The sequence below is a fragment of the Silurus meridionalis genome, chromosome 13 (genome assembly GCF_014805685.1).
Source record: "Silurus meridionalis isolate SWU-2019-XX chromosome 13, ASM1480568v1, whole genome shotgun sequence".
Classification (NCBI taxonomy): domain Eukaryota; kingdom Metazoa; phylum Chordata; class Actinopteri; order Siluriformes; family Siluridae; genus Silurus; species Silurus meridionalis.
Genome location: NC_060896.1, coordinates 3,449,506 through 3,461,610, shown reverse-complemented (window position 1 = coordinate 3,461,610; position 12,105 = coordinate 3,449,506). Strand labels below are relative to the sequence as shown.

Sequence of the window (12,105 nt, the reverse complement as noted above, 5' to 3'; positions counted from 1 at the left end):
TATGACCATGAGAAAACAACTCTTGTTATAAGTTAAGTGATTGTGAGAAAATAGGAAAAAAAAAGAATTATAATGCTGACCTCTTAGAACTTCCATAAAAATCTATTAAATCTATTTTAAATGTATCACATGGTCATAATCAATCATGCAGGCTTACTTATGAGAATAGAGTTCCATAGCTATCTGGCCAAATTTAAACACTGTAGGGTGTTATTTCAACATTATGGGTTTTAATTCAACACTCGGAGATTTCGCTGTGGATATTTAAGTCGATCAGCCTTCGACAATGTTAAACCACATGTCATTCATTAAGGCATTTTTTGTAACAGTTTTAGAGCTTTCCTGTCTGAACAGGTCCGGGTAGTAGATAATAAGTGGAGATCACCTGACTAATCTTATCCATTGTGATGTCAAATCATGGTGAGACGCAAAGGGTCAGAGCTTCTACAGTATATAAAGCCATGGCAGTCAGCGTTATATTTAGCAGTGTGCAGATTGGCAGCACAATGCTTTATCTTTTACTTCCTGCATTTTTTTTCCCTTGCTCAGTTGTATCTGATCCAGCATCAGAGTGTTTATTACAGGGAGACTTTGATCAACCTGCATTCGTGTCTGATGGGGATATCACAATAGGAGGAATATTTCCTTTGCATTACAGAGTGGAGCTACCAACAGCAGACTACAGAAGCAAACCTTTGGCAGCACAGTGTCAGGGGTGAGAATATTACATATTTATTTGATGTAGTCTTTCACCTCAAAAGATGTTTTTTTTTTTAACAAATGGTTGTATTAATTTACTCTGTGTACTTATTTTTACAACAATAATCACTTGTGTGTCTGTAAATAAATATTGGCAAATAGTTTGTGCTGTCATTGGATAATAATGTGTCTATGTGACCTGTAGGTTTGATTCCAGGGCATTGCGCTGGGCTTTGGCAATGAGGCATGCTGTAGATGAAATCAACAACAGTACAGTTCTTCTGCCGAACCACACCCTGGGTTACAAGATCTTTGATTCCTGTGCTACTCCAGTTACGGCTCAAAGGGCTGTTCTGGCTGTACTGAATGACCAGAATGTTGAGCAGGGATCATTGTGTACTCGCGGTGGTCCTTTACTCGCCATGGTTGGAGAATCTGGTTCCTCACAAACAATTGTTGTTTCTAGAACAATGCAACCTTTCAGAATACCCATGGTAACGTGAGATTTTTTTGGCTTTTACACTTATTGAGCATACTGTGTAACATAGTTGCAAATACAATTTGGTGATCTGAAAATTCAAAAGGTAAAAAAAGCATAGATGTTTTATTTTGATTTTTTTCTGCAGATAAGCTACTTCTCAACTTGCTCTTGTCTAAGTGACCGTAAACAGTTTCCGACATTTTTTAGAGTAGTCCCTAGTGATGACTACCAAGTGAAAGCCATTGCTCAGCTCTTGAAACGATTTCAGTGGACATGGATTGGAGTGGTCACTGAAGACCATGATTATGGGAGGTTTGCTTTACAGGGCCTGAAGCGAGAGATAGAAAACACTGATATTTGTCTGGCATACCATGAAATGATCCCTAAAGATTTCAAGCGGGAACGGGTCTATGAAATTTTAAATGTGATGAAACAGTCAACAGCAAAGGTTGTGGTGGTGTTTTCGGGAGAAGGGGAGTTTTACCCTTTTTTACGAGAATTTTTAACACAAAATATCTCAGGAATCCAGTGGGTAGCTAGTGAGGCCTGGGTAACAGCCTCAATATTGGCTGAAACATATCCATTTTTAGCTGGAACAATTGGATTTGCTGTTCGCCAAGGGTATGTGCCAAGGTTGAAAGAATATCTGATGACAGTGAACCCACAGGTGTATCCTTCTAACCCCCTTGTGAAGGAGCTTTGGGAGGCTCTATACAGCTGTGTTTCTGTATTCTCCTCTCTCAGTAGCACCCAACTGCCCCACTGCACAGGGCAGGAAACAATCAACAAGCAGCATTCTGCCTACATGAACACCTCCAACACTCGGGTCACGTATAACGTGTACAAAGCAGTATATGCCATCGCTCATTCTCTACATAATCTCTTTCAGTGTGTGCCAGGAAAGGGACCTTTTAATAATTCTGCATGTGCAGACTTCAATAATATCTATCCATGGCAGGTAGAGTATTCAGATCAACTGATCCTTCTGTGAAAATACAAGTGTGCATACATTCGAGTCATTATATGTCATTAAACTAGTCATCATTATTCATTTTATATTCTCTCTTTCAACATCAAAGCTTCAACATTACCTTCAGGAAGTGTCGTTCTCAATTTCTGGTGAACAAGTAAACTTTGATATGAGAGGAGATTCTATTCCATCTTATGATCTGATCAATTGGCAGAGACTCCCAAATGGTGACATAGACTTTATCAAAGTGGGACTTTATGATGGTGCAATGGATGGCGGGAAGGAACTGGTTATCCAGGAAGAAAAAATAAAGTGGCCCGGTAATCAGAGCAAGGCAAGGTGCTCACACAATGTACACTGCACGCTAAATTACAAATATAGGCTAACATCTGAATTTCCCCAAAAAATTAAAAATCATGCAGTGTGATTGGTGATTAGATCAAATGCTTAATGCTACTGATACTTTTTTAGTTGTTGTATTTGGATTTTGTTAATATTATTTTAACAAACCAGGTGCCAGAATCCATATGCAGTAACAGCTGTGCTCCGGGATTCAGGAAGGCTGTTCGTCATGGGGAGCCTTTGTGCTGCTTTGACTGTGTACCATGTGACAGTGGCAAGATTAGTAATGAGACAGGTGCTGTTTAAACATAGTGTTTTTTTATTTTCATTTTTAAGATATTGACAATTTGTAACACAAAACAGTCATAAAATGCTAATATATCACATGCTACATTGATTGATATTCTGCCCTGCATTTGTCTTTGAAGATTCCGTAGACTGCATGGCTTGTCCTGAAGACTACTGGTCCAATACAAAAGGAACAGAATGCATCCCGAAAGACATTGAGTTCCTTTCGCACAGAGACACAATGGGAACAGTGTTAATGGTGACAGCGATACTGGGTTCTTTTCTGACAATATCTGTACTAGCAATATTCTTGCATCATCGAGGGACTCCTATAGTGCGCATTAACAATTCAGAGCTGAGTTTCTTCATCTTGTTCTCCTTGACCCTGTGTTTCCTGTGTGCACTGATCTTCATTGGGGAGCCCACATCCTGGTCTTGCATGTTGCGCCACACTGCTTTCAGCATCACCTTCTCGCTCTGTATCTCGTGCATCCTGGGGAAAACCTTAGTGGTGCTCGCTGCTTTCACAGCCACCCAACCTGGAAACAATGTCATGAAATGGCTTGGGCCTATACAGCAGAGGATCATTATTTTTAGCTGCACCCTGGTCCAGATGATCATCTGTGCAGCATGGCTCATATCGTCCCCTCCAGTCCCCTACAGAAACACACAGTATCAGCGCTCTAAGATTATTCTAGACTGTAGGGTGGGATCTGAGCTGGCCTTCTGGTGTGTACTCGGCTACATTGGCATTTTGGCCTGTTTGTGTTTCATTTTGGCCTTTCTGGCTCGAAAACTACCTGGGAATTTTAACGAAGCGAAATATATTACTTTTAGCATGTTAATATTTTGTGCAGTGTGGCTGGCATTTATACCTGCTTATGTCAGTTCCCCTGGTAAATTCACCACTGCAGTCGAAATCTTTGCTATTTTAGCCTCAAGTTTTGGGCTTCTTTTGTGCTTATTTGCTCCAAAGTGTTATATTATTTTAGTCAAACCAGAAAAAAATACCAAACAGCATCTTATTGGAAAGGCAACAAAATAAAAGTTATTTATTGAAAACTGTATGTAGGGTGGTGCTTTTATATTTGTAGAATACTATTTGCTATATGTATGGTTATTGTATATTATTGTTATAGATATGTTACATCTTTACATGATTCTCACAAGATTTCTACAATATACAATAAAATACTTTTGAAGAAATGAGTAATTAATGAAAATATTTTAATGAATTTACTATATATATATATATATATATATATATATATATATATATATATATATATATATATATGTGTGTGTGTGTGTGTGTGTGTGTGTGTGTGTGTGTGTGTGTGTGTGTGTGTGTGCATTTTATTTGTTGTTCATTTAAATATTTTTGGGGAAAAAATGGTGTACTTGCAAATAATTTTTTTCTTTAAATTAAACTACATATTACAAACCCTACACATACTATGTATGATACCGCAACAGATTGAGAACAGATTAATAAACACAATTCATTAAAACAAGTGGTGTATAGTTTATAATTGTTAGGCCATGATGTCATGTGACTAGGACACGTGAGATGCAGCATATATGTGGTATATAAAATAAAGCTACCTGCCCACTATTGATTCTCTGTAAGGAAGACAACGTTCATTGAGGAAGATGTCTGTTTTTTCCTCTGGCTTCTTGTGTTTCGCTTTTCCATGTTCAGTGCAACCTTGGAATCTCAGTGTACTCTGCAGAATAATTTCGAGCCAGGATTCATGGCTGATGGAGACTTTGTGATTGGGGGCATTTTCCCCTTGCATTATAATCAGGAAATGCCAGACTTGAACTGCACATACAAACCAGGACCAGTGCAGTGTAATGGGTATGAATGTACTAATGCAACCATGCAAACCTTTGAGTTTCTGCTTGAAATGAATGGATTTTGTGTTTGAAATCAAAATAATTGTATATGTATGAGTAGAATGGAAAATAATGCTGCAACCAGTGCCTTGTGTATTATGGTGGAGCATTGTTGTTCTAATGTTCATATTTTCATTTTATTTTTTTGTTCAGGTTTGATCCCCGGGCTTTTCGCTGGGCTCTGACTATGAAACTTGCTGTGGAGGAAATTAACAACAGTAGTGAGCTGCTACCGAACCATACTCTAGGTTATAAAATATTCGATTCCTGTGCATATCCCTTAACTGGTCAAAGAGCAGCTCTTGCTGTTATGAATGGACCAATGGAAGCAGACAAACCCATGTGTTCAAGTGCGAGCCCGATGCTGGCTATAATTGGTGAATCTGGATCAGCTCAGTCTATTGTTGTGTCTAGGATTTTACGCCCTTTCAGGATTCCTATGGTATAAATCTTTATTGTCATAGAACAATTTTTTTGAAATGCACATAAATGACAGAGTTTATTAATTTATTTTTGCCATGTATGTATTAGTGAATATAATTATTCATAAATATGTGGCTGTGTGGTTAAAAAGTGGTACAATTCCATTTCAGTATCCAGGACTTGAATATTAAATGTTTTTTTTTTTTTATACGATTTTATTTATTACTGACTAGAACATTCTATTCTAAATAAGTCACTGTAGGAATTCCAGTGTATCAGTGTGAAACCAATTGATGTACATTTTTATTTCAGATCAGCTATTTCTCTTCCTGTGCCTGCCTTAGTGACAGACGAGAATTCCCCACCTTCTTTAGGGTCATTCCCAGTGATGCGTACCAAGTGAAAGCCATTGCGAAGCTGCTGATTCATTTCAACTGGACATGGGTGGGTGTGGTTAGGGGTGACCATGCATATGGACGCTCTGCTCTGCAGGGACTGCTTAACGAGCTGAAAGATACAGGTGTGTGTGTGTCCTACCAGGAGATGATCCCCCTGCTGTATGACAGCAGGAGAGCAAAAGAGATCATCCGTGTGATGAACAGCTCTACTGCCCGAGTGGTGGTGGTGTTTTCAGCTGAGGGTGAACTTACACCATTTTTTAAAGACTATATGAAACTGAATGTTACTGGAATTCAATGGATTGCCAGTGAGGCCTGGGTAACAGCTTCAGTGTTCACAGGAAGTGAGTACTACCCCTTCCTGGGAGGCACAATTGGGTTTGGGATTCGCCAGGGTTATATTCCAAACCTGAAAGACTATCTAACCACTGTAAACCCACAGGTGTACCCATCCAACACTCTGGTGCAGGAACTGTGGGGTGCTCTGTATGGGTGCTCTCTTTTGTCCTCCCAGGATACCCAGCTGCCCCTGTGCACTGGTCAAGAGCCACTCAACAAGCAACATTCTGCCTACATGAACACATCTAGTACTCGGATTTCTTATAATGTATACAAAGGCGTTTATGCGATTGCTCACTCCCTCCACAATCTCATGAATTGCAAACCAGGAACCTCCATGTGTACTGACAGCTCTAAAGTATATCCATGGCAGGTGCAGGTCATTCTGTCACAATTAATAATATAAAATAATATTGCCTATTGTTAATTACAATAATGGATTGCTTTTCATCACAATTTTCTCATGTGATTTATTAGCTCCAGAATTACCTGCAAGAGGTCTCGTTTACTATCTCAGGTGAGACGGTCAACTTTGATATGAACGGTGACTCGATCCCGTCCTACGACCTGATCAACTGGCAGAAGGGAACAGCTGGCAATATTGAGCTGGTTAAAGTGGGCATGTATGATGGGGCTCGAGAGACCGGGAATGAGCTGGTCATTTATGAAACAGCTATCACATGGGCCAGAGACATGAGTGAGGCAAGCTGCTCTCAGAATGTAGTTCAGTACATGAGAAACCAACTGTTGAAGTTCTGTAGCGTGAAGTGGAGGTAAGTTGCTTCAAAGCACACAGACCTCAGATGAAACCTGGATCAGGCGTCTTTCTGTGAGAAAAACAAGGAATGCAATTTTGACTGTTGCACACCTTCGAATGACTGGGATGTACTATTAGTAGTTAAAAATTGTCAAGCCGATATAATACACATTTATTTATTTTTTTATTTCAAGGCAGAAAAGCAAAACAAGAGACAAGTAAAAAATAAGTACACATAATAATAAATAAAAAAGTGCTATTTTTGTTTGGAACTGACATCAGAAAAATGACTTATAATAATATAATATATTATAATATAATATAATATAATATAATATAATATAATATAATATAATATAATATAATATAATATAATATAATATAATATAATATAATATAATATAATATAATATTAGTGTGCAAAGTTTTACTGGGATCTGGCTGTTCTTTTTTTTTGTGGTAAACAGGTGCCAGTCTCTGTTTGCAGTGACAGCTGCTCTCCAGGATTTCGGAAAGCTGTCCGTCAAGGGGAGCCTCTTTGCTGCTTTGACTGTGTACCATGTGACAGTGGCAAGATTAGTAATCAGACAGGTGGGGACATTTTCTAGAAAAAAATTCACATAGATATTCAAAAATCACTCTTCATACTAAATCTTTTTTTTCCATTTTGCTGCTTCCCAAGATTCAGTAGACTGCATGGCCTGCCCTGAAGATTACTGGTCCAATGTTGACGGAACAGAATGCATTCCCAAGGTTATGGAATTCCTTTCCCATGATGCAATGGGGTTAACACTGACAGCTATTGCTGTTTTGGGGGCCTGTGTCACTTTAGCTGTATTTGCAGTCTTTCTCTACCACAGAAACACTCCCATTGTGCGTATGAATAACTCTGAGCTGAGTTTCTTCATCTTGTTCTCCTTGACCCTGTGTTTCCTGTGTGCACTGATCTTCATTGGGGAGCCCACATCCTGGTCTTGCATGCTGCGCCACACTGCTTTCAGCATCACTTTCTCGCTCTGTATCTCGTGCATCCTGGGGAAAACCTTAGTGGTGCTCGCTGCTTTCACAGCCACCCAACCTGGAAACAATGTCATGAAATGGCTTGGGCCTATACAGCAGAGGATCATTATTTTTAGCTGCACCCTGGTCCAGATGATCATCTGTGCAGCATGGCTCATATCGTCCCCTCCAGTCCCCTACAGAAACACACAGTATCAGCGCTCTAAGATTATTCTAGACTGTAGGGTGGGATCTGAGCTGGCCTTCTGGTGTGTACTCGGCTACATTGGCATTTTGGCCTGTTTGTGTTTCATTTTGGCCTTTCTGGCTCGAAAACTACCTGGGAATTTTAACGAAGCGAAATATATTACTTTTAGCATGTTAATATTTTGTGCAGTGTGGCTGGCATTTATACCTGCTTATGTCAGTTCCCTGGTAAATTCACCACTGCAGTCGAAATCTTTGCTATTTTAGCCTCAAGTTTTGGGCTTCTTTTGTGCTTATTTGCTCCAAAGTGTTACATCATTCTACTTAAACCAGAAAAGAATACCAAACAGCATCTAATGGGGAAATAATAATAAATAATTAAAGCATAATTAGGTTGTACACAAAGACAGACATACATAGAGTATATGTATATAAATACAATAAATAATGTGTGTGCTGGTATATACATTTATATAGCTTATATTGCTATACAGGAAGTGGTATATATAGTTAATATTCACATAAGAATGGGGAAAAGATGATCTCTGACTGTCACACTTGAATGTCTCTATAGTTTATGCAGAGTAGTGCAAAAAAAATAAATGGATAATAGTTATTTGGGTGTAAATCCAATGTTTATAGGAAAGGTTAGAGGAAAACTACCATATGCTGTAGGTTCAAGCTAACAGGAAGAATAAAACAAGATCATATGTTTTTGCTAAAATCTGAGGCTATCATGAGCATAGGCTCACCAATACTGGACAATTCCGTGTAATGTCTAGAGATGTTTGTGATAATTCGGTACTATCGACCAAGCCATGGTCAAAGTCACAGATATCACACATTTTCAAATTTGGATAATTAAACTAATTGTTAACTGCATTACTGTGCATGTGTACAATAAAATGGATAGTGAGTGTACATACATACATACATACATACATACTGTACATACATACATAGCTACAAGGCCCATCACTAAAAATGTGTTTAATAAATTATGTTTCTAAACAGTAAATAAAATAATACGTTCAGTATGTTTCTACGTCACTTTTTGAATTTATGCACTACTCTGACACCAGTCACAAAGCACCATGAACTCATCAGTGTGGAAAACCACACAAACAGTAATGTCTTTAGGTTACGTATGTAACCTTAGTTCCCTAAGGGAACGAGATGCTTTGGGAACGTCCCGACACAGGTCAAAGGGTTGGACCAATCCACAGTGATACATATGTCCAGCAGGGGCACCGCTGCAGACCAGGCTATACTCCTGGTCAAATGAGCCTTGACTCTGAAAGGAGTGGGAAGACCAGAGGACTCATAACCAGAGGATATTGCAACCACTATCCATCTACTGAGAGTCTGCCTATTGGCTGAAAAACCTTTTCTATGAGGGCCATAACAGGGCAATAGGACTCGTCCTGTGGAGGTATGTAGAGTAGATTCTGCTTCTCCTGGTCTGGAGCTAGGAAGGAAGGAACGCAGAACGCCCGCAACACAACAACAGGTCGTTAGGAAACCGTAGGGATCTTTGGTACATACCCAGCTCTGGGGTAGATCCTTTTAAGTGAGAATATCACCAAAAGGATGGCGGTTTTAACCAACAGGTCCAGAACCAACCCATCCAGGCAGTAGACTGGACCTAACTGGTGGTGCTCGCACCACGTGCAGAACAGCTGCTATCTGGCAGCATACTACCTCCTCGTGAGGGAGTTCTGGAATGGTCCTAACTACCTCAGTAGAGGTGAGTGAGGGATGCATCTGTCGTTAGTGTTACACAACAACAAGGCTCCCAGGATGGGCCTTGAGACAGGAACGTGTGTTCCCTCCATATGTCCAAGGTTTGAAGAGCTCGCCTCGAAAGCTAGGTAGTACGGAGTGGGCTGCCCCCTCGGGAGAACCCTCTGTCCCTGAGCCACCACTGGAGGGGCCTCATATGGATCAAGTTGGACAGTGCCTCCATGAAACCCAGCAGCCCTCGAACTGCCTTATAGTGAGTGGTTGGCCTTCTCTCACTCTTGTGACTGCTGTGAGAATGGTTGCAATCCAGGCGTGAGACGATACTGCCTGCAGCATGGTTGAGTCCCATACCATGCCCAAGAAGGTGGATCTGTGATAATCACAAATGTTAAGCTCAGTAGCTCCTAGTTTTATAACCATAAAGACTGTATAAGACTGTAGAAAGAACATTACTTATAATCTTATACTCCAGTGCTCATGTTAGCTCTCATTTTCCAGTGTTCTGTATTGTTAAAAGATTTATGATCAAACTCTTGATGTCACCCAAATGAGGATGAGTTCCCCTTTTGAATCTGGTTTCTCTCAAGGTTTTTTCCTCATAACATCTAAGGGAGTTTTTCCTTGCCACAGTCGCCACAGCTTTCTTATCAGGGATAAATACAAACCATTCACCTTGACTGTTAATTTCTGTAAAGCTGCTTTGAGACAATGTCTGTTGTGAAAAGCGCTATAGAAATAAACTTGACTTCTCTTAAAGGTGGCTCACTGCAATGGAGAAAGCACACTTTTAGTATTGTAGGTCTTGTGGTCTTGTAGTATAGGTCATAGTCTCAGAACAGCACTAGTTAACAAGTGACTGTCTAGAGCCAAGGCCAGGGAGCAGACAGACAGGCTAAACCGACCGTCTGCTAGCTGCACAGAGTCGTCACTCAGGATCCACGATATTGAGACTGTGTCTGTCCCCCGAGCAAAACCAAAATATAGGAACTATCAGAAAGTCTTGTTAAGTAACCTGATTAACATTAAATTAAATAGGACTGAACGCACAGCCAGCACCTCTGATCTAAAAATAGGATTGTTGAATATTAGATCTCTCACGCCAAAAGCGCTTACTATAAACGAAATTATTACCGACCAGGAGTTTAATATAATGTGTTTGACAGAAACGTGGATTAAATCGAATGAATATGTAGCATTAAATGAGGCGAGTCCTCCTGGGTATAGTTACATACACCAACCCCGTCTAAATGGCAGAGGAGGCGGAGTAGCAGCTATTTATAATAATAATCTAAACGTCACACAAAAGACTAAACACAAATGTAAAACATTTGAAGTTCTCTACACCAACATAAAATATTCACTGTCTGAAAGCAGGTCAAGTCAGTTAATTCCACTAATTATTATTTATAGACCCCAGGGCCCTACTCTGATTTTCTGATAGAATTTGCAGATTTCATTACAAATCTAGCTACTTCTTTAGACAAAGCATTAATTGTTGGAGACTTTAATATTCATTTTGATAATCAGGAAGACTCCTTAAGAGCAGCAGTTGTGTCCATTCTAGATTCAGTCGGAATTAATCAGAATGTTATAGGACCCACTCATAGTGGTGGACACACTCTCGACTTGTTGTTAACATTTGGATTAAAAATAAAAAACTTAGTCATAATTCCACAGTCTGAAGCTATTTCAGACCATTATCTAATCTCGTTTAAAATTTGCCTTAGTCATTGCATTTCTACCTCACCACGTTACCGTGTTAAGCGTACTTTCACGTCAGCTACAGCAGCGCGTTTATTAATTATCTTCCGATATTACGATATTAGATAGATCTCCGTCAGACCCGCAGAGCTCGACTGGGCCACTGAACATCTAGAAACAACGTTACGTTACACTCTAGATGATGTAGCTCCCTTAAGACCAAAATGATCAGGGAGAAAAATTAGCACAGTGGTATAATGATCATACGCGCACCTTAAAACGGAACACTCGAAAACTAGAGCGTAAATGGCGTCAAACAAAATTAACAGTATTTCAAATAGCATGGAAGGAGAGCCTCCTAAATTATAGAAAATCTCTTAGTGCTGCCAGATCAGCATATTTCTCCACCCTCATAGAAAATAACAAGCATAATCCTAGATTTTTATTCAGCACGGTAGCAAAATTAACAGGGAATAAAAGCACTGCGCTAACATGCACACCATCAATAGGTAGTAATGATTTCATGAACTTTTTTAATAATAAAATTGAAAACATCAGGCAAGAAATCCAGGCGGTTAATATAAATCCAAATTATTTTACAAGTAACCCTGTAGACAGCAGTGTCATTATAGCAGACAATCAATTACAAAGCTTCACTACTATTCATGAGAGTGACTTAATTTCATTAATCTCCTCATCAAAATCATCAACCTGTATTCTCGATCCCTTGCCTACTAGTTTCTTTAAACAGATAGCTCCAGAGGTAATCAAACCTGTTTTAAAAATAATTAACTCTTCCATTAGCACTGGTTATGTACCGAAATCCTTCAAACTGGCAGTTATCCACCCCCTTATTAAG

General features: G+C 39.5%; 2 protein-coding genes across 2 annotated transcripts; both read left to right on the top strand.

Moving 5' to 3' along the window:
* Window positions 1-630: 630 nt before the first annotated feature.
* On the top strand, window positions 631-3,825 carry LOC124395921 (extracellular calcium-sensing receptor-like). The gene is made up of 6 exons (XM_046864811.1): window positions 631-715; window positions 905-1,193; window positions 1,326-2,138; window positions 2,260-2,484; window positions 2,664-2,787; window positions 2,921-3,825. Exons 2-6 carry the CDS (start codon window positions 939-941, stop codon window positions 3,823-3,825), a joined length of 2,322 nt encoding a protein of 773 aa, XP_046720767.1. The 5' UTR covers window positions 631-715; window positions 905-938.
* A 536-nt stretch (window positions 3,826-4,361) lies between these two features.
* Window positions 4,362-8,170, top strand: LOC124395920 (extracellular calcium-sensing receptor-like). Its single transcript, XM_046864810.1, is given in 9 exon segments — window positions 4,362-4,366; window positions 4,483-4,641; window positions 4,833-5,121; window positions 5,415-5,963; window positions 6,024-6,212; window positions 6,317-6,536; window positions 7,071-7,187; window positions 7,285-8,022; window positions 8,025-8,170. Coding segments are annotated over 9 exon segments (2,412 nt in total).
* The last annotated feature ends 3,935 nt before the right edge of the window (window positions 8,171-12,105 follow it).

Excerpts from the sequence above, each read along its gene's own strand:
- LOC124395921 (XM_046864811.1), top strand. The coding sequence starts at position 939 with ATGAGGCATGCTGTAGATGAAATCAACAACAGTACAGTTCTTCTGCCG. Across the intron at positions 1,194-1,325 it reads AACCTTTCAGAATACCCATG|ATAAGCTACTTCTCAACTTG; the intron begins GTAACGTGAGAT and ends TTTTTTCTGCAG. Across the intron at positions 2,788-2,920 it reads CAAGATTAGTAATGAGACAG|ATTCCGTAGACTGCATGGCT; the intron begins GTGCTGTTTAAA and ends TTGTCTTTGAAG.